The sequence below is a fragment of the Pinus tabuliformis genome, chromosome X, assembly GCF_031772625.1.
Source record: "Pinus tabuliformis cultivar Carrire ecotype Pingquan chromosome X, CPIR1, whole genome shotgun sequence".
Lineage (NCBI taxonomy): Eukaryota > Viridiplantae > Streptophyta > Pinopsida > Pinales > Pinaceae > Pinus > Pinus tabuliformis.
Genome location: NC_142308.1, coordinates 1,751,381,818 through 1,751,405,216, shown reverse-complemented (window position 1 = coordinate 1,751,405,216; position 23,399 = coordinate 1,751,381,818). Strand labels below are relative to the sequence as shown.

The following is a 23,399-nucleotide window of genomic DNA, read 5'->3' as shown; positions in this document are numbered from 1 at the left end:
CATTGTCATCATCAAGTGTAGCTGTAAGTGCAACTAAGAATCCTTCACTCTTGACTCTCCTAGATAGATTGTAGATGATCCTTCCAATCTAGCTTCCTAGAGTTTTCATGATATTGAGACCCATCTTTAAATAACTTGCCATTGAGGGAGTGATCTTTTCTTCCAAGACTACATTTCCCTTCTTCAAATGATAGCTAACAAAGTGATCTTCAACTAGCCCATCTTTCACCTTAGCTTTGATACCATGTTGAAAATTAGTGCTTATAAGAATTATGTAATATTCCTAATGGAAATTTTCAATGAATATCAAAGAAAACATAGCAAAAACACACACATAAAATTACGCCCAGAAAATGCCAAAATTTGTGTTGAGCTAAGCCATTTTATTAAGATAAATGTTGGGTACAAGTTAAGATCAGAATGCATGCACCTGGGCTTGCTGAAGGCAAGCTAACAATGACCAGGTGATGAAATCAGCTGCTCGGACACAAGTGTGGCTGTCCCCAACCAAGCTCTACATTGTCCCTCTAAAATATGCATTGCTTGCTGCAAGGAATGGCTGCTAGGGCCTCCTCTGGTGCTCAGAAAATTCTGGGAAATTAACTCTTGCTCTCCACCAATAACCCAAAAAAACTCACAAAGGAATTGGCCAAATGTTAACCTCAGAATTTCGGCCCAATTACTAGCTGAGTTGGGACCCCTGTTTGACACCTCAAGTCTGCCCATATTTTTTTTCCAAATTAATCTTGGCCTCTCTTCAACAAACCCAGAGAAACCCAGAAAGGGTTAGTCCTAGTTTTGTCACTCCAAAATTGACCCCAAAATGCTTGGCCCTCCTCTGTTGCTGGAAAATGTCATCTGTGATAGTTGGAGCATTTTCTGCTCCCCAAAAGCTAGGAAATCTCCTCCAATTCCCCTCCAATCAAATCCCAAACAATCCTAGCTCCATAATCCCTCTCATCGAGCCTCCCCACAAATAGATCCACCACTTCTTGGGCAGTCCTGGGAGAAAATTGACGCTGGCCCAGCCACAACAATTCGTTCTGTTGAGAAAGGCATTGTTGCTCATTGAAATTTCCTCTGGCACAATACCTCGCCAAACCCTACGTAGCTCCCTTTTCTGCATCCTATTGATGCCAAAAACTCGCGCTACTGCATGGTATCCTCCCAACTACCAAAGATGAGTAGAATTTGATTCCCTAGGGTGGCACTCATGGTCCACCGAAGAAGAGGGTGATATTTCCCCTTGGAAACCTTTGGTGCTAAGCAACATTGTGACTCAACTGAACAACTTGAGCAACAATGTGTAAAATGACAAATTATCAAAGGTGCTCAATGTTGCCTTGAACCATCTATTTATAATTGTTGCCTCACCTTTCCTTGTGGGTCCCTTATCCAAATATTTCAACCTCCTTCCCATAAAGTTGATTTTTCCTCCAAGGGGTGTGTATTCCTTGAGGGCTGGCCTTCACATTCTACTAATGTTGAAATTTTCGATTTCTCCCAAGTCCCATGTACCAAAAATGCCTCTGATGCCCAAATTACAAAATTGTGCTATGCTTAGCAAGTCCCTAATAAACTCTGTTAATCTCGTTAAATGAAAAATCAAAATTCGGGATATTACAAATTAGGGTTTGATTCCTCCTCCTTGATAATTACTTGTGAGTTATGTTGGCTTCTTTTACTTCTTTATTAGTTTATCTTTCATCACGCAATTACCAAATTAAATGCATATGAAGACCACAAGAACAAGAGACACAAGATGTAGGCACTCAGACAAGTAAAAACCCCTCCAAGGGGAAAACCCAACCCAACTCTTCCACTAGTAGATTCAAATCAAGATGAGACAATCCAAGACCCTTTAGACCTAGACAAAAACCTCTTCCAATCACCAAGTCGGCCCTTCCTTCCAATAGAATCATAGATGATCCCTATCAAAGTCTTCAAGTGTCAGCTTCTCACTTGCAGCGACAATCCAAAATTTCGACCCCCAGCGACAGATTTTCGGCCCCCAGCTTCAGAATTTCGGTCCTGCAGTGGATTCAGAATTTTCTCTCCAACAACAACCTAGAAAATTCGCACGTGTGAGAGACAGATTGCCTAAGAATGCGATTTAGGTCTTTCCAGCTTCTTCTATCCTTCTCCAACAAGTTCGCTCTCCTTTTTTGCTTCTTCTTGTAGATCGAACTTGTTGAGTGAGTGTTTCAAATAGGTTGAACTGCCTCTCTATATATAGCCTTTCTGCTGGGTCGAATAGCCGTAATCCAGGCCGACTTCACAAAGATGGGGCCGACTTGGTGTGGAGGTGACAAAAGACCTTTTTGACTAAAAAATAATTCTTTTTACATGATACAAAAACCCAAGAAGGGTCTAATAAAAAAGGCAATGACTCTATTGACTCAAGACAAAACTTAGAAGCCTTCAATGGAGGCTTTGACCTAAAAATCATTGACCCAAGCATGAAACCCATGCTTTAATAAGTCAATTTATCTAACAATAAAATTTCTTTTGACAAATACAATTATGAAGACCCGACACTAGTTACATTCTTCAACAGTGCTGTAGGGGGCAATAACAACAGGGAAGTAAGTGTGCAAAAGAACAACTCTCCTCAAGACACCTCATCGCTCACTGAAGGTTGTCAACAATGTCACAAGAGAAGTGCGAAGGAGAGTGTAAGCACAAACTATAATGCCCCTCAATAAAACCATAAAGCTCCATCAAATAAACTTGCATCTGCATGTCCAGTATAAAGTAGATGCCAACTGATAGTCACTGATATCTATGAATCTGATAACAAAATTTGGCTCAAATCACAACACTCCATGTGCAACCTGCCTAGGTAGGGTCTTCAATTGGATCAGATACCTCATGCTATGTGAGGGGTAACAAATCAACTGTGTGCAATTCAGTTAGTATTATTTGAAGAAAAAATAATTTGGTAAACACATTTAGCATATAGGCTGCGTGTGTGTTCCTGTGAGGCTCATAAAGTGTAGTTCTTATTATATTGAAAATTTGAATGTGACGTGTAATTGATATTCTTGCATGATGTCTCGACTCTCAACTCTCTCTGGATGTTGAATTTTCATGACATGTAAATTGTGGATTTCGTTACTTGCTATATTGTTCTCAGAGCATGAAATGCGAAGGCTTTGTTGCGTGCTAATTACAACATGTTTGATCCATTGTAGAAAATTTGTTTTTTGATAGTCCATTCAGATTCTGCTTATTATTGTGGCAAATTGTAGTTCGAGGGAAGTAAGGCTTGATTGCTGGATTGACACAGCCAACTTATGTTAGGTGGATGATGCAGGTTTTCCAGGGAGCAGGTTGAGCAACTTGATACGATTAAGCAATGGTCTAGGGCGCTTGACGGATCAGATTATTTACCTGGAATGGTAATTTGATTTAAGACCTTAGGTCTTCTGGTTTGAATTAGGGTCTAGTTAATCTGCTTGACTGTATCTGATGGAGTTCAGTAGTACATGTGAAATTTTGCTTTGACATTGTTGTTTATTCCATTCTGTGAATATCATCAGGAACATCTTTTAGATCTTAATCGATTTATTTACTGGATGTCTTTCAGGTGGGTCTGAACAACATCAAGGAGACTGACTTTGTCAATGTTACCATTCAGTCACTAATGCGGGTCACACCTCTAAGAAACTTTTTTCTTATCCCTGAAAATTATCAGAACTGTAAATCTCCTCTTGTTCATCGGTTTGGAGAACTGACAAGGAAAATATGGCATTCTCGAAATTTCAAGGGGCAGGTATTGCATTGGAAGAGTCCAATTATATAAAATTATAGCCTGTCAGACAAGACAGCATATAATAACTCTTGGGGATTTGTTTGCAGGTGAGTCCCCATGAGTTTCTACAGGCAGTGATGGTAGCCAGTAAGAAACGGTTTCGGATAGGTGCGCAGTCAGATCCTGTGGAGTTCATGTCTTGGCTTCTAAATACTCTCCATACAGATCTTGGAGGAACAAAGAAATCTAATAGCAGTATCATCTACAAATGCTTTCAGGTTGTGTTGTTAATTAAGCTGAGGTTCTGAGTATTCAGATTCCATAATATTGCAGGAGCATGTTAGAGGCATAGTTCATTTCTTTCTAGTTTTTCATCATTTAGATGATGTGATTGTCTGTTCAGGGTCAGTTGGAGGTGGTGAAAGAGATCCAAAACAGAAAAGTTAATGAAAAGAAAGAGGAAACAGAGAGACAACAGAAAGTTACTGGGATGGAGGATAAAGCTGAGCCTGATGATGTGGTTCGAGAAATATGCAGGATGCCTTTTCTTATGCTTGGACTTGATCTGCCTCCACCTCCTCTTTTTAAAGATGTAATGGAGAAAAACATTATTCCACAGGTAATACTTGGTTTTCTTAATATAATTTCATTTAAAGTGGAAATTTTGTTTATAATTCAAAGCAATAATATAAAAGAAAGCACACATTATGAAGATTGCTCAAACATATATGAAAGGTTACTATAATATTATCTCTAGTATCTGAACTTTTCTAGGCTCTAGTCTCTTATGCTTATCTAACTGCAGTGATGTGTTTTGAGTTTGAACTACTTTGCATGTATAGAATGTCAGCGCAGTTAATTGCAGTTCACTTTTTTGATGGTAAAATTAAGATTTATTTGAAACAAGATTCAAAACTAATAGAAGAGCAACGTAGAATGCTCCCTCTGTCAGTGGGGTTCTGACCTTGTTTCCATGGGTTTTGGCTAGCGGGTTGGGCTTGTGCCTCTTGGCATCGGGCAATTATTGCCTCAGGTTTCACCATGTGTCAGTTGGGGTTCCTGACATGTCTCCAATTGATGACTTGTTGAGCTGGTGACCTAGAACTAGTCGGTGACTAGTGTTGAGAAATGTAACTAGTATCGGTTTTCATAATTGTATTTAGGTCATGATGTAATATATTTGTCAAAATAAATAAAACGAAAATTTATTGTAAAGGAAAAATTATTTATAAGCATGGATTTATTTATTTTGTTTCTAGGTCTAAGCACCCTTTGTGTGCTTCTAGGGTTTGTGTCATGTGTCATTATCCAAGTCATCATATAGACCCTTCCTGGGCTTCTTATGTCAAGAAAGAATTATTATTTTTATGTAATTGTTCACGTAAACACTCCACCAAGTCGGCCTCAAATGCAGTCAAGTCAGCCTAAAAAGGGATGATCCAACCACTATATATAAGAAGGAACTCGACCTTATTTTCGCACTCACTCATCAAGTTCGATTTGCAGTTGAAAAAGGAAGAAAAAAAGTGCGAAGTACCTAGAAGGAGGGTAATCATAGCGAAGAAGGAGACACTTATCTAGCAAAAGGAAGCCAAATTCTCTCTTTTTCTGTCACATGTGTGAATTTCTGGAGTTGTAGAAGGGCCAATGTTGCAGGTCTGCAGCAAGGCCGAATTCTTGATGCAGTAGGGCTGAAATCTGAAGTTGATGCAGTATTGACGAAGCTGATCGGAAGGACTATCTTGGAGGCTGACTTGTTGGATTGGAGGAAGTCTTTGTCTTGGTCAAAGGTCTTGGTTGTCTCATTTGATTTGATTCTAAAGGAAGAGAAGAGAATTTTTGGGTTTTCCCCTAGAAGAGGGGTTTTGCCTCGACTGAGAGCCTATATCCTATGTCCTTGTTACTTTAATCCTCATGCATTTATATTTGATAGCTGTTTGATGATAATAAGATAAAATAAGACATACATGTAGTTAATAAGATTGCTAAAAAATCACAAGTAATTATCAAGATAAGAAAATCTTTGTGCCTTTCTAATTTTCCAACATGGTATCAGAGCTAAGGTGAATTAGAAGAAGAAAAGCTTGAAGATCACTTAGTAAGGGTTTTAGAAAGGTTTTACGGAGAAAGAAGAAGAAGTTTTGGACTCTTGAAATGTTGAAGGAAGGAAGTCTTGAAAGACCAAAGACCTGGGCTAGAAAAATGAAGAAAGAGTAGGTGTCGAGAAACACTCTTTAGGCATCATTTGTCATCATTTCAAGGAATTTGAATAGCAAAAATAAAATCAAATATCCTGTGAAGAATATCTTGGAGGAAACATTGAAGGAAGTATAACGTGGGAAGTAGTTACATTCAAGAAAGGGTAAGTAAGGCTCCTACAAGGTACGTATAACTTAACTTGTTCATTTATGAAGTTTTTGTTTAAAGGTCTATATATAAATATGCATTAGGGTTTTGCTATATGTTTTTAAGTCTAGGGTTTGTAGTCTTATATTTGAAGATTTTTGAATATCTAGGATTATAAACCCTAGATGGATATTAAATTAGAGATCCCTATTCAAAAACCCTAACCCTATTCTATTTTGTTCCCTCATAGAAACCCTATCCTTTGGTCCTTAGGGTTTATAAGTAGTCTAGGGAGAAATAAGGAATCCCTAGTAAGGGTAGAATTGGATTTGAGATTCAAACCCTAGGGTTGATGTTTCGAAAGGTAACATCATGAAACTTAAGGTTTGGATTTGGAAACCCTTGGAATTTTTCCTCTCTAAAAGATTCCATAGATTAATGAAATTGTCTTCATGCTTTTGTACTTGTATATTTTGCTTGGTGGTACTCGTTAGTAAATGTTGCAGGGGCTTAATAAGAAAGATATGATGATCTTATGAAGAATATGATGAATAAAGAATTGGTAATCAAGTTAGATCCTTGGTCACTCTCACTCATGTGGAGATAGATCACAAAGATGCTATCATTGTCACAAGATGGGACACGATAAGAACCAATGTCTTGAAAATCCGAAAAGCAAGAAGAGAGAAAGAGACCAAGCTACAGTTGAGGAAGCTCCACCAAAGAAGAACAAAATTGAGGACTCTGAATATTATCCCTTGTATATCCTTTGCTTGTAATATAGGTTATTGTTTTTAGGTCTTGTAAAATTTCTCTTATGTTTGACTCTAGGATCAATCTTTCTTTTTGATTTCTAGGGTTTATAGATCAAATATGCTTTGTTAAAAAGTTTGAGTTGTTTTGATAAGTTAAAGAAATCCCTCACAAAGCTAAATTTATGCAAGATCAAGAGGGAGCTTCCACCTTTTCACAAAAAGATAAGTATTCCTTATTTCTTTCATTATTTTGTTGATTCCCTCTATACATATTTAACATTATTTTTGATGCTTGATTATAATCCTTGTGTTTTCTTTGGATTCTGGAAGAATGATTGCAAGTATATTCTAAAGAAGAAAGGATTGTGATTAGATTCAAAGGGAGGCTTCAAAAGGAAGATTTGAAAGAAGTCTTGTTTTAGAGGGAGCCCTTCAAGAAGCCCTGCGAGGTTTGTGAAAAAAGCAACTCAAGGTATGTTTAAGTCTACAAAATATGTAGGAAGTCTTCTTTATATAAGAAGGTACGATCGTTTTGTCTTTAAAGTTTTCTGTATGTCTAAAGTTTTGCTATAGAATCATGAAAGATTCTTTTAATGTTAGGGTATTTGATCTTTAGATTAAATCACTCCTTGTTGTACTGCCTTTTGCTATTTGTTCTCTTTGGTAAAACCCTGATCTTTAGGGTTCACTATGAAAACCCTAGCCTTTTAGGGTTTGTTGATGATATCTAGAACATATGGTAAAACCCTAGCTCTTTAGGGTTTGATCAATTAGTGTTTATGATAAAACCCTTGCAAGAAGTTGATCCTAAGAATGAAACTCTAGGTGTATATACCTCTGTATGATTGAAACGCTAACTTGATTATTGTGTATCTAATATTTAAGTTTTGATGATTATTTCTAGGGTTTATGACAAAACCCTAGTAGAGATTGATGTAAGATTATAGAAAACCTAGATGTAAAATGCTTTCATTGAGATCCTAATTTAATTTAGTTGTTGGTATCTAAGGTTTACTTTTGATGATGATATCTAGGATTTGTGACAAAACCCTTAGCAAAATTATTGTGGAAGTCTAGGGCATGAAAAGTGTAACCCTTGTTAATTATAAACCTAACCACGTTTAGGTTTTGGATTGATTTCTTATTTGATAACCCTAGATGCTTCCATTGTGATAACATGCTAATCCTATATTGACAAAGTTAACTTCATGCTCTTGTATATTTGTGTTTGGCTGTACTTCTTGTTGAAGATTTGCAAGTGCATAATCTTCTTGATGTTGAATATGCTTACCTATCTCATACTCGATGATGACTTTATGATGATACTTTTAATGACTTTGATAAGCATGATGGAAGGAGGGAGCTGTGAAAACCCTGATGATATTGAAGTTAACATTGTTGTTTGATAGATGACCTTGTTGCCATGAGAAGATAAGAGGAATAAAGTTTTGGAAGATAGAAGTTCTCCAATGATATGATGATGTGAAAAAGAAGAGCCTATGTGGCTGAGTTGCTGATGAATTTGTGTTAAGATGGGCAACTAGGGCCAAATTCCACTTTGGACAACTCATTTGATGGAGATAATTATTGCATTAAATTCCTCTTTTTGAGAGGACTAAAATTGAATTAAGGTTCACTAAAATTAGACAAGGAGAAATATGTTTTTGACATGAATCCCACACATGTAATTTGTCAAGGTCGGCCACACACCATCATGTAGGCTCATGAAGCCCAAGAGATGTGTCTTTTTACCCCCATCGAGTCATATAAATAAGCGTGACCTCCCACCTCATTTGGCACCTCATCAGCTCAACACATTCTTCTCTCTCCTCATCTGATTGGCTCATACACCTTATTGGCCAATGGTTCTTTTCACACGTGTGGCTAAAAGGAGGTCGAATTCCAGGAGGTCGAAATTAGGAAATTTTTTGCACTTTGTCCAAGCATTAACCAACGTTGAATTTGAATTTCTGGGCAGCTTTTGACTTCGTTTTTTTGGGAGAATTTCTGTTTGGGTAGTCCGAGTTGCTGGGCACACAGACTGAGGCATTTTGTTGACTCTGAGTGTGTTGACTTCAGACCTGCAACTAGGGTTTTGCAACAGATTTGGCTTCGAGTTTGACTGAGTTTAAGGAGGAATTTTGGGACTGTTTTCAAGGCATCTTGACTAGCTGATCAGGCTGCATTTGACCAAGGTTGACTGGAGCAAAAAGTTGCAGATTTGACAGGGCTGTTTTGGACAGTGATTTGGCTAGTCAATTTTGACTTTAACTTTGTATTATTGTACTCTCTCTCTCTTTGCCGAACATTTGATATTTATAATTTTTGTGTTCTCTTGTCTTGGCTTGTCTTCGACATTTTATTGTTTATGTTCTATCTACAGTTACTGTCAATGTGATTAATGGTTAATATGATTGCTATTGGAAAATAAGTGGAAATTATCATTGGGCTGATAAAAGGACATTGAAGTAATTGTTGCAAGCATAGAACATACCATTGTTATCTAAAATTAACTTGTCCCCTAGTAGAGAAGAAGCTTGGATAAAGAAGTTTATATGTCGCCAGTTAAGAGGGAGGACATATTGTCACAACTATAGTAAATACCTTGAAGAAAGAATAAGTTCGGAGAAAGGCTAAAGCACTACACTTAGTCATTCGTGATTGATCAGGTTATGAACAAGAATTGTACGTTTTGGAAAGTGCTGAGGCTGAATTTGGTGCTGCTGAAAAAGTTGAAGAAGGAAGCTTGTCAAGATGTGTCTAAATATTGTAATGTCCTGAGTAGCATTAGAATAATTGAAGACCTCGCAGATTGTGCTAGCATACAAGAACATAGACATTGAAATTTTGATACTGATTGGGGTCGTGAAGCTACAGTATGTGCCAACAAATGAACAAGTAGCTAATGTGTTGACGAAGTCTCCTCCCAACAAGAAGTTAGTTTATTTTAGGAGCATGCTTGGATTGGTGTATATATCTCTGATTTGGTTAAGAGGGAGAGATGACGTAACATAAAACTACCCATATGATGGTACTTGGGAGGACATTTTGGCCTAGTTAGTATTGAGATCTCAGTAGATGTCTAGATCCCAATGAGGGAGGGTATCGTGTGGAGCTTTGGTTTAGTGTTGATACCTTGATCCCTGTAAGGGTTGGTGTCAGGGCATGGAGGCCTAGATGGTATATATATCTTGTTAGATGGATACCAGGGTTGTAGCCTCATGGTACCTATAGTGGTAGCTGCCTTGATGACACCTTAGCCCTTATTGGGAGGATATCTTGGCAGTTAGGGTATCCTTAGTATTGCGTATGTTGTTGTACTCTTCTTAAGACATTTCAAATTGAGGTCAACCTTGTACCTCTTGAACAATTATGAATACCTTTGTAGTAAGAGGGAGCGTTGAGAAATGTAACTAGTATTGGTATTCATAATTGTATTTAGGTCATGATGTAATATATTTGTCAAAAGAAGGAAAAATAAATTTTATTGTAAAGGAAAAATTATTTATAAGCATGGGTTTCATGCTTTATTTATTTTGTTTCTAGGTCTAAGCACCCATTGTGTGCTTCTAGAGTTTGTGTCATGTGTCATTGTCCAAGTGATCATATAGACCCTTCTTGGGCTTCTTATGTCAAGAAAGAATTATTAATTTTTTGTAATTGGTCATGTAAATACTCTTCCACCAAGTCGGCCTAAAAAGGGATGATCCAACCACTATATATAAGAAGGAACTCGACCTCATTTGCGCACTCACTCATCAAGTTCGATCTGTAGTTGAAAAAGGAAGAAAAGAAGTGCAAAGTAGCCAAAAGAAGAAGGATAATCACAACGAAGGAGATACTTATCTAGCAAAAGGAAGCCAAATTCTCTCTTTTTCTGTCACACATGCAGATTTCTGGAGTTGCAGAAGGGTCGAAGTTGCAGGTCTGCAAAAAAGCGGAAATTCTTGATGTAGTAGGCCCTGTTACCCACCATTTTGTAGGTGATATACCTAGGAGATTTTTTTTCTCCACGATGGTCCTCAGCCGACAACCATATGCCCCTTGCAACCACCAATTAGCTCGTTGTGCCACTTCTTCACCACCTGGGCCAACCATGTGGTCCCTCACTCATCTGTCATGATTGTATGTTTGAAGGTGGGCCTCCTAAACCTATAGGTATGCCTTGTCATTTGGTAATTGAGTATTGTAGTTTGCTTATCATGGACACTTTTGGGCATGGATTAATGGGGGGATTTAGCGGAAAGAATGGGCTAGGTCTGTGTTCTTGTCCCCTTAACCTTGGATATTAACCTTGGATTCTAGTCCCATGGGATTGTTTTACTGAACTTTGGCTTTAGGGATGGTATTACATGGGAAATCTTAATTTTGGTTGTGTGGTTCTGCTCCCTCATCCACATATATTACCCCCTTTTCCACTCATTGTTACCCCATTCATCATTTTTCCCACCTGGTTCCACGTTCCTCCATTGGGTACACATAGAGTTAGCTCTCCCCTTTCTCTTGCCCACACCTTGGGTTAAGCCTGGAATGATACCCCAAAGGTTGATGTAGCTAAAAAGAAAGGTAAAAACATAATTGGCCACATTCAACAGGAAAATGTACCACAAAATGCAAAAGATGGTCGGGACAAAGACATTTAGCATGTGGACAAAAGCCAATACGTGAGCTCTACCCCATCATCGTGGCCATCACCCTGGTTCCTACAGGTTCTATGAGCCTCCATCATATAGGAACCCATGATTGTCGCAACCCTTGATGGGAAATGAACCGCCCTACCTTAAAAGGGGGTATCCACTGCTACTTCTCACACATCACGCTCTTACCCCTTAAGCCCCGAGCAGTTAACTAAAGAAAAATCATAAAAGGCAAAAGGCATATAAAGAAGGGTGAAAAAATCAAGGCCGAGCACCTCATGTACCATTTTCTCCCTCTTATACATTATATACCCAAGTGTGGGCTTCCCTTTTATTAGCTACCCTTGTACCACAGCGTGTGGCACAGGGCGCCCCTTCTCATCCCTACTATATTCACCTCTTTATCACGTACCACCACCTTTTAAAGGATGTACCTTGGATACATTATCCCCTTTAGAAGTAGAAACCACCTAATAGGATACTTGGTTAACCCCATTTGGAGTTTGGAGACATTAGCACATCCTGAAGCCCATTATGGAAGGTCCGATCATTATGAAGTCCCCACCTGTGGTCCATGGTTTGTAAGTTTTTTTATTTGATTTCTTTGATGACATGTTGTACTGGAAGGCTAAGGGACACATTGGATTTTATGCAAGATTGGATATGGTCTCCATCTTGGGTTTGGTCTCACTATATAGGATCCTAACCCTCTAGAGGGCTACATGGGCACATGTAGGGTGTGTGTTGAAAGCCATGGGCCTCTACAGCAGTAGACAAGACTCCATGGATCCCTGAGGATTTTAAGAGATTGCTTGAGATTCACCTATTGGACGAGGAAGATGCACTTGGTTCACCTTTGCCCAGCCAGCCCCACAGATGCACCATGCACTTGGCAGCTGACCCAGGACTTGTAGGATGATGTGGCATCACCTACACCATCATCGAAGCCCTTACGAATGATCTACAGGCATCTTCCACTCATTTTGGAGACCCATGAGGTTATTATTGTACTCCCACACCCATTGGGAGCACCACAGGTTTATTGTTTAGAGAACAAGGGGCCAACCCCTTGTGCATCACTTTTGAGGGTCCTGTTAGCGCTTGGAATTCACCTAGGCTGAGATAGACAAATTCTCAAGGCTACATCAAACCATTTCACCTCGTAGCTAGCCCTACGAGGTATGAGAAGGCTCTCTCGGGTCAGATTCGATAGATCTTTCAATATGATTAGGCTGACCAATTAATAATAAAGATTTTAGGCTAGTAAATTGATAAGGGGGTTGATTTAATGATTTTTGGGGTTTTTGGTGGCAATTGGTGGAAGTGCAATTCAAGGTGTGGGGATTGAGCACAGTTTTCACAGGGGGATCTAAGGGGCAAGGTAGGAATGAGTGCTGATGCCTTAATCTGAGATGGATGATCAGAGATGATAGAGGAGAAGCTAAAGAGGGCAAACACACAATTCGAATCCTCTCTAGACAGTAGAAAACATTAAAATTGAACAAACTAAAAAGCTGAGCATGTCAAAACATGAGTTCAAACTTTACCACTTCATCTGTCCAATTTAGAAGCATAAGAGAGATGTGAAACACATAAACAAACTTACAAGAACATGTAGAGAACACACCATCAACAATCAGATCCACAAGAATCCTCAAAGATGTTTGTAAAACCCTGGCTTTCCTTGCCTTCAATTGCAGAAATAGATGCACAATATACAATAAAGCTTCCTTACACAAGAGTCCAACCATCAAAATGAGAAGGAGAGAGCATAATATAGACCATCTAGACCATCTAACTCCTTTCCCCACCTCTAGGGGTCGAGCTCAGCTTTCTAGGAGCAGTTTGAACAAATTCTAAACTAAGAACTAGAAAATAGGCAGCCAAACAACTTGCCTCTATTACTTAGCTAACTCATCCATGCATTAATTTTTCACTTTTTACATCATGGAAGCTTCTAGAAGGGTAAAGAAAGATAAAATCTACCAAAGTGCCATGAAAATATTACATTTATCCATCATCTACAAGTAAAAATAGTCAACCATAGTCAAAACAGTGTTTTTTGACCAAAAATGTGAATTCTGGCAAATCTGGAAGTTCTGGTCGCGCCCCTTCACAGCTGTTTTTGAGTGGGTTCCACTGGTCCAAATCAGGTGCAAGATGGCTCATTGGAAATCTTGGCCTGTCTACTTTCCATCCCAAGTGGAATTTCTGAATTTGGTGTTGATTTGACCCCTCAAAAACCATTTCTCCCAAGGTCACTTTATGCAACTCAAAAAGTGGGCAGAAAGTCATTTTTTTGATGTATTTTGAGCTTTTGGAGGCTCAAAACTCAAAACCAGGCTTCTCCCAAGCATTGGTAATTTTTCTTTTTGCATGCCCTTTCCAAAAATGCCAAGTTTTCAAAATTCCGAGCAGTCCTCCAAAATGGTCTCACCCGGGGTGAGACCAAACCGTGGGCAAAACCTGTAATTTTACCAAAAATTTCCAAAATGCTCCAAAATTCTCAAAATTTTCACATTTTGATGCTAGATCAAGGCTGATCAGTACCATGATGAGTGAGGGAGGCTTCAGCCAAGATACGGAGTGGGCTTGGCCTTTTCTTCCTCTTCCGGGCCTCAGACAGCTTCCTTTGGAGAATTTTCATTTTAGCCTTGCAAACATGTAACCACTATGATGACCACCTTTGCCACCCTTACGAGGCCTCTGCTGTGTCTCAACCTCTGTAGAAGAAGACCGGTCATCACCTTGCTCATTAGTCTCAGTGGTTGACATGGTGTTATTGAGCAAGGTGGAATAAACAAGTCAAGATGACCGCTGCCCTGCCTGCAAAATGCTGTGAAGTATGCTGTTTTCAAGGGGAAACATCATGAGGGACATGTTAGGGGAGGGAATTTACATATTGGAAAGGGAAAAATATATATATTAGCAGGGAATTCTGAAGGAAATCATCACCCAATGCTAAACATGTCATTCCATCTTTCGTCATTTGCGAATTAATACTTTATTAGGGAAAATTTGTGTTTTTTAAGCACCAAGGGAAAGGACAATGAAAATCTTCATCATGGAGGGAATGATGTCATGGGCATAGGGGAATAGGGCAGCATCATTTATAAACCATTAACAGGCCGCTCTCCTTAAATTTTGACTTTGAATGTCTTTTAAGAGCATACTCTGTTTTTTCATAGCTTTTGAAATGGTCATTGATACTAAATGGGAAACAGGATTTTGTTATTTTGATTACAAGGGGAAGAGAAGGGTTTTTATGACAATTTGAAAAGGAAATGGGAAAGGGACTGTATCAAGGGAATTAGGGAGATGGAGGGATATGGGAATTAGGGTTAGGGAGTAGGAACCCATCAACAATGCTGCCAACCATATTTCATAACATCAGTCCTTTACAATGCTGGCAGCTTTCATACTTTTGTCATATGTGAATTAGGGTCTTCAATTACATACTTTGTCAAAAGGGAAGGGTATCAATTGCATAGGGATTTTAGGGGATTAATGAGCAATTGAATCAAGGTTTTTATGAGGGAAAGGTAAGGGAAAACAGAGTTTAGGGATAGGGAGATAAATACCATGTCACTTTGCAAACCCTAGCACAGCAAAACTGCTCTTTTGATAACTATGCAGCTGTATATTTAATGAATTTTTGTCATGAGCACCATACAGCTACTAATCTTTGACATTTACACAGCAAGAGGTCATTTTTCTTTTGTTTTTATAAGGCTATGCAAGTTACATTTTTCACTGTTTTTTGTGTGATATTCATAAGCATGCCTTGCTATCATTTTTTCTTTTTGTTTTTATATTGTTTCTTTTCATTCTGCTGTGTATTTACATATGTAAATTTGCTGTATATACTAGTGTAGGGTTTGAACATGACACATGGGGGGAAACTAGGGTTTTGAAATGGTTTAGAAGGGGTTAGGGTTTCATAGGATTGGGGGTAGGGTTTGAGCTTTTCTTGCAAATGAGATTAATGAAAATGACATGTTAACATATGTAATTTAACTTTGGGAAAATGAATGGAGGGACTAGGAAAAAGTTGCCTTTAAAAATTTGAGTGAATTTGAGCGTTTGGGAGAGTTTCAAGGCGGGCAGACTTTTTGGTCGCGCACGCCCTCAGAATGGTCGCGCCCCTTCGTTTGGTCGCGCGCACCCAGGTGGTCGCGCACCTGTCCAGAATGGTCGCGCACCACTTCTAACCTTGGAACTTGCAGAAACTTGCCCGAATTGCCTCCTTTTGCCTCTAACACAAATTTTTTGACTTTCAAATGCACAATAAGAGTGAATTGAGAGGGAAATTAGCTTTTATAGGGTCACTTTAAAAAAAATTTAACTTTAGAACCCACTTTCTAATGTTTTCAACTTGCTTTGCTTTTTAACACTGTTTAGAGTCTTTTTGTCCTGAAATGAGCTCTCTTGATGCGTTTGACTCCGTTCTTTTTGCAGGTTGACCGCCTGAGGGACTGTAGTGAAGGAACCAGGGTTATTGCCGACACTTTTACAAATTTTTGAGAATTTCTTTATTTTTTCAAATTCCACATGGCCTTGGACTTAAAAACAGGGTTTTTAAATCCAAGGCATAAAATGAACTGTAGCTGAAGAAAATGATAATGAAACATATGTACAAAACTCCTTCCGGCTTGCTGGGCACTTGCTGACCATGACTCATGACCTTGAAAAGATTTTGACTCAAAACCCTAGACCTAAGACCATGGGACCTCAAGACAAAAACAAAAACAAGTATGACTCAATTACATTGTTGTATGACCTGATCCAGCAAAGCCAAGAAGGGAACAAAGACCAGCTCCTCCATTCAGTGTTATGGCATACCTAGTGGGATGCAAAACTGACACTGATGAGACACCTATAAATGCATATGCAAAGAGTTATTGATCACTGATGGAGGGCTCAAGACCGACACTAACAGGTCCTATTCTTCATTATGGCACCTATGGACCCCATCAGGCCTCTTGTAGGGCCTTACGACATGTATTATTTGAGTTGACCTCTTGAGAGGCTTATTATTTCATTTGTGAGCTAGTTTGGTGGGCTTATCACCAAAAGTTAGGTTGTTAGCACATTATTTTATTTTGGGGCTTATGTAGGCCTAAGAGACTAATTCAAACTCCTAATTAGTGTATAAATACAAGTGAGGTGAGTTCATTTTCTCATCATCATTTTGGATTGGATTTCTCTTCTCTTTTCGCACTTTTTCTGGGATGAAGAATTGGAGCATGGATGAATTTGATGTTTGGATTGGAGTATTTTTATCTTGGAGCTTCTTTATTGTCAAATGTTGATGGTTGGATATGTTCTATTACAAGTAAGTACAAACTTTTAATGCTATTCTTGTTTTACTTTTGTCACGTGCATTGAATGGGATTTTTGCTATAATAGGGTTAATTGCTACATTGCATAATTGCAAATTTGTGGAATTATTGTTTCTTTATAGCATTTCCCAATGTTTGGGCCATGTATGTGAATGAAATCTCCTAGGGATAATTCCACTGGAGAATTTATCTTGATTATCCATCTCTTTTGCCAAGCGAAGTATAAAAGTTTTGAGGTCTCTTCCTCTTGCCCTAAAGGTTGTGCGAAGAAGTCCTTAAGGCCTCCTTGACCAAAATACAAAGTCCTTTCTCATCATTCTCCTAGACTCCATTCTCCCCAAGGGATTAAGGCATTGGTCCTCCAATAGGTGATCGATCACTCAAGAAACATTTTTCTCCACCTTTACCTCTCTTCTAGGTGTAGCCAAGTTAGGTTACCTAGGGCATCAATTTCCCGACAAAATAGTCAAAGAAAAAGTTCGATCTCCTAGCCTCTACTGCGCTAGTGTGTCCTCAAGGCGTCCTCCAATTTTGAAGCCATTCCAACGGTGGATTTGTGAGATAACCCACACCCTAGCTTTGAGATCAAACTTTGCCATGGTTTTCCCTAGGCTAGCACCTCATAGGATCAATTTGATACGTTTAATTGGAAATTCTTCCTTTGATCCTTTCCCCTTCCTTGTCTAGGTTAAGAACATCATTGGTTTCTAGATTCTCGCCCCTTAACCTAGGCTGGGTCCACTTGGTCACGTGTGGTTCCACACCTTTGAAAAGTCAATTCTTCAAGAACCTTTTGGGAAGTCAAGTTCAATAAGGATTTTAGGATTGGGGAACTCTTTTACAAGGCATATTCCTCTAACCTAACCCACAAATCCTCACCTCCTTATCATAGAAATCTTTGTACCTTGTTTAAAAAGCAAGTAAGCTCTATTCTTAATGCCCCCCCTACTAGGATAAGGATCATTAAGGTCACTTCACATCCATTGGTTGATTCATCCTTCACAAGTGACTTTCTATATACCAGGTCTCCTCCCATCAGTGAAAGTCCTTAAAGAGTAGGGAGTCTTAGCTGAGGTGACAATGGGCTAAGTCTCCATTGTTTCCTTTGGCCTAGCAATTGTCCCCTTTAGCCCCCCTGCTAGTTTGAGTGGTAACAGGGCCGGAATATGAAGTTGATGCAGTATTAATGTAGTATTGAAGATGCTGATTGGAAGGACTATCGTGGAGCTTGGCTTGGTGGATTGGAGGAGGTCTTTGTCTTGGTCAAAGGTCTTGGTTGTCTCACTTGATTTGGTTCTAAAGGAAGTGAAAAGAATTTTTGGGTTTTTCCCTAGGAGAGGGGTTTTGCCGTGGCGGAGAGCCTATATCCTGTGTCCTTGTTTCTTTGATCTTCATTCATTTATGTTTTGATAGTTGCTTGATGATAAGAAGATAAAAGAAGACATAAAATAAGTTAATAAGATTTGTAAGGAAAACCCAAGTAATAATCAAGATAAGAAAATCTTCCTGCTTTTCTGATTTTCCAGCAACTAGTTCCTCCTTTGATGCTGATGCGGGGATGCTTTCGACATGGTTTTGGTGTTGAACATGTCATGGATGGATACAAATTTTTCTTGGAATAGAGAAGCTTTCAACAAGAGAACACCTATGGAATTCATTATGAATACCACCCTAGCGAAGAGGGAGTGTTGAAGTTTTGTAGCTAAGGTTGGCCTTCATAATATGCCTCAGCCCTCCAAAATTGGAAAATATAAATTGGTTTCAAGTCGGCTTTAAAAGAAATGAAATTTAAATTTTCAAAATATCAATTTCTGTCTCCAAAATGTGAAGTCATCTCCTCCATTTTCCAAGTCAGCCTACCCCCTCAGACACACCAATTCAGGATCTCTTGATGACTACTTAAAGACCATTCAGTCTCCATTGGACACATAATTCAGACTTGTTGATGCACAAACTAGCAGACCTTATAAAGGGGCAAGAGCTAGAGGGCACAACACCACCTTGGGACAGAGACCCATTGTCACCACAGCCTAAGTCTCCTTCTCTTCTCGGATTTTCACCGATAGGAGGAGTCCCAATGTTCCTCACTTGTGATAGATATGTCTATGATAGGCTTGGAGTGAGGGAAGGTGGCTCGTTCAATGGAAAGATTCAACAAATGTGCGAACTTTGGGAGAAGTTAATAAGAATTTCCATGAAAAACCCCTTAAAAAGCATACTACACGAGACCTAGGGTTGAAACATTCAACAAGCTAACAGTTCATCCAAGGTCATGGTTGACAAGAACCCTTCAAAGAATCCCCACCCTTCAAATAATCCCCAAGTTGAAGGATAACTTCTAGGGTTCCCTCTTGGTGTGATTGTTGGGGCGTCAAATTCCTGAAGATCTCACCGTAGGAATTGCATCAAAACATGAGGATTAGTAGAGGAGGCACTAAGGAAGTGATCTATCCAAGTGAAATTTAAAACGCTTCCCTCTAATGAATTTCGCAACAAGCCTTAGAGAGGCCTCCTTATCCTTAAAAGGGATGATGAAAATAAGTAAAAAGGAGGTAAAAATAAAGATGACTTATGAATTTTAGATTGATCACCAGGGATTAAGACCAGTGGCTACAATTGGGAGAATTGGAGCCAAAGACAATCTTGATATGACAACTCGCTCTTTAAGGAGACCTAGAAGGAATTTCGTCGCTGTGAAGGGGAGCAACAACAAAATGACTTCCAGATATTTATACTTCGTTGACAATCATTAATGAAGTTTCAAGAATGCAATTGCAACAAATCGTCTATGAACATTCATTCATTCATTATCCATGAGTAGCACATGCAAAATTTCCCAATAGCTTCAATGTTTAGACAAACTTCATCATGTAGCAACTAGTTGATGCAGAAAACACAAAAAATGTGTAATAATTTTTATTAATGAATAAAATACTTGAATGATGATTACAATCCTTCGTGGCAGTGTGCCTATATAGGCATTGGCTGACCACAAAGGTGATTGGACACCAATTTTGAACATAACCCTCTCCATAATTAATAACAAATAATAATTGATTAAATAAATAAATAAATAAATTAAATAAATAAATAAATAAATAAATAAATAATTTAATTAATTAACTATTTATTAGTATATTTGTACATATTTTTTATCTAATTATTTTTATGAAGTATTTATTGATAACATTTCCCCTCCCTTAAAAATGCTTTGCCCTCAAGGCAGAGGTAATGAGGGATATTGTTGTTGAAACTTCTCTGTTTCCCATGAAGATGAAGGATATTAAAAACAAAATAAACACACATAAAATATCAGAGACAAAATACTGGCGGAAAAGGCCTCAACCTCAATGTATTGCTCTCATAATGTTATTGTACAAAATCATGATAATAATACAAATCTAAATACATGAGGAAATTTGTCTCAAGATAATGCGTTTATCTTGGACACTTTGGTTGAGAAAATCTCTCAACCATACACTAATCTAGGAACCTAACTAGTTGGAGAGAATCTCTCAACCAACTAGGCCTAAACTGACTCCTAACTATGAGGAACAAACCCAATCTAGAAAGATATGAACAAATCCTAACTTTCATATTTTAATTAATTTAATTATTTTGGACTTGGAATTGTTTCCATCACATGAGAGTGAGGCTAACATTCCCCCCCTCAATCATAAGTCCAAAATAAGAACCAGGAACTATCTTCGAAGTTCTCATGCTGAAACTGTTGATCCTCAATGAAAAAGTTCCTGAAAAACCGCCAAAGCTGGATGCTGAAAAAGCTCCAATATGAAGAGAACATGAGTTAGCTACATGTTTTATTCATCTCTGAAATTTGCTTGACAATTCCATCAAGTGCCAAGCTGCAAAAGAATCCATCTGTCCTTCGCTTTCAATCAACATCCCAATTTTCTGTCCACTGACAAAATGTTGATAACGCCCACTGGCTACTTTGATGTTGACCGCCCATTGGCGAATTTGTTGATGCCCACTGGCTGATTTGATGAAGATGCCCACTGGATGATTTTGTTGATGTTGTCGAAACTTCTAGTCTGACAACCACCTTCAATTTAATTATCATTTCCCCCCTTTGTCAGCTGAAAGGAGAGACAATCATCCGCATTTGATTTCTGAAATCCACCCCTTCAGTTGTCGGAGAGTTTCATTGTTGTACTCCCGCTTTCAGGTGCATGAGAGTACCATCTTCATTTGACTGTTGGTTGCAATAGGTGAGATTGAATTATGTGGTAAAACTTATACAATCGTTTTACTGTTGATGACCATTCCCAAGGATCAATCCATGCATAATTGATCTTTAATCTGGCTGGTTTGTGTTGGTTGCAACATTTCTCTGATGAGTGATTCTTCTTGCCACAATGGTGACAAGGATGGAGATCAAAACAATGATCTTCCATGTGGCCTTTTCTTTGACAATGTTTGCATGTGGGTTTGTCTTCAACTTTCTTATGGCTTGCCGATGTTATTTGATCAAGAAATCCTGCACTGATGAACTTGATCGCTGTAGAATAATCTGAGATATGCAAGTTGTTGTCATCTTGGTCATATCCTAATCCATGTCGATTTTTGTTGCTTTGGATTTATTCCCATGGCTTGATGATTGGCGTGGAAGAAGACTGAAATTGATTGTGAACAACTTCTTCACTTGAAGTTGTATGGATCAGTGGCTTGGAATCATCATCTTTTGAATTTGGATTGTTGAAAGGCTTTGAAACACATCCCTTCTGCAGCAACTCATCTTGTTGCAATTGTGATTCCAGTTGAAGAAACTCAATTGTATCATGTGTCTATTGTAGATGCATTGAAATATCAACAAGAGTTGCTTTGCTGATTTGCACCATGTCTTGAACAGTTGAGAGGATCAAATTGTTAATAATCTGTAACAACTGAATGGTTTTCACCATGTGAACTCGCTGGAACTCACACTCGCTTGCTTTTAGTACTTGCTAGATTTTCAGAACTTGCTCGCTTGAATGCTTGATCTTGCTTGCTTCAACTCGCACTCACTTGATTTAGTTTATCACGTTCGCTTGCTTTTTTATTTGCTTGATCTCTCTAACTTGCTTGTTTAAACTTGTTTGCTTTGATTCATGCTCACTTGAATAATTGAATACTAGAACTCACGCTCGCTTGTTGTAGATTTGAACTTGCTTCATTGTTGTTTGAATATCACATTTGCTTGCTTTAGAGTTGAACTCGCTCACTTGATGTTGTGCACTTGTTTACTTGCACTTTTCACTTGCTTGAAATCGCTCACTTGATTGATCAAAAGAAGGGTGTCGAATACTATCAAAAATGCACTCAAGAGAAATGCTTACAATGATTTCAATGGTTCAGTTAAAAACAATGGACTCACTTGGTTTAATTGATTCCCTATCAATTCAAAGCTTGGGTGTTGGGTTCAACTGAGATGCACCTTTACAATTCAACTCAATTTGACTTTGATTACATGCTAACTTACAAATTATGATTTGCAAGTTACAATTTTGTGTTGAGTTTGATTCTTACAAAAAATGTTGCAAGTGCATTCTCCAAAAGTTGATGTAGATGACAACTTCATTAACTTTATTGCCTTGAGTGAATGATGTTGAATTGCATGTTGATGTAGAATCGTTTTCAATGCTGATGTTGACAACTCGATATCTTTGATTATGTGTTGCAACTTCTTGATTGCTGCTTGTACTTTGCTTATTTATGCTTGATTACATGAGCTTGAATAGAATTTATTATGTGCATGGATTTCCTTAATTTGTGTGTACTCCATGTGTACGATATTACAAAGAGAGTGTCAAAATTAGACACACAAAAATAAGCAACATCAAAAATCCTAAAATGCATGAACCATCACAAGCATACTCATGGTGTACCTAAGATCCCCTTATTCAATTTCGGGTGGATCTAGGGCACATCAACTCCGCAAAAAATGTCTTTATTAAATATTGAAGTACAACATTGTGATTGAAATTTCTCAAGCAATGAGAATCCCACGCTTGCAAACTCTGGAAGAAAATTGTTTAAACAAACTGAATGAACTTTAACTTCAACAACGAGCTTTCTTTTCACTTTTCTCTCCAAATTTACAAAAGGTTTACACTTATCACTCCAAATTTACAACAAAAACATTTACCTTATCGCTTCAAAAAATTACTTCAACATTCAACATATCACTACAAGAATTACAAAATATATCTTATCTCTCCAAAAAAACTTTATAACCTTGACATACCCACTTCCACTTCTTTATAAATGTTTTACTTTTTTTTTTCAAAAAGTAAAAACTATTAGAATAAAAAAAAATTGTTTTAAAAACTTTTCACCATTAAAAATAACCCCCGGGCACTATGCATAATTTATGAGGTATGTGAGCCAAACTTTGTGGGTACCTTTGTAAAATAATTTTCACGATTCAATCATTTGGTAGTGTAGCAAACCTGCGACAGATCGATTTCGTGCTTGAGTTGTAGCTTCACATAGGCTCAATCCAACAGTAATAAATTACGAGTAACAGGTTCTCTCAGCAACTCCCTGGAAGTTTCACACAAAT

The 23,399-nt window shown here is 38.2% G+C and overlaps 1 protein-coding gene across 1 annotated transcript in view; it reads left to right on the top strand.

Annotated features, from left to right (window-relative positions):
- Positions 1–23,399, top strand: part of LOC149146800 (uncharacterized) — a 158,260-nt gene that overhangs the window by 93,714 nt on the left and 41,147 nt on the right. The window contains exons 3-6 of the mRNA XM_089447293.1: positions 3,317–3,401; positions 3,590–3,775; positions 3,862–4,032; positions 4,158–4,373. Coding sequence (XP_089303419.1) covers positions 3,317–3,401; positions 3,590–3,775; positions 3,862–4,032; positions 4,158–4,373 — 658 coding nt within the window. The remainder of the gene's footprint in view (positions 1–3,316; positions 3,402–3,589; positions 3,776–3,861; positions 4,033–4,157; positions 4,374–23,399) is intronic.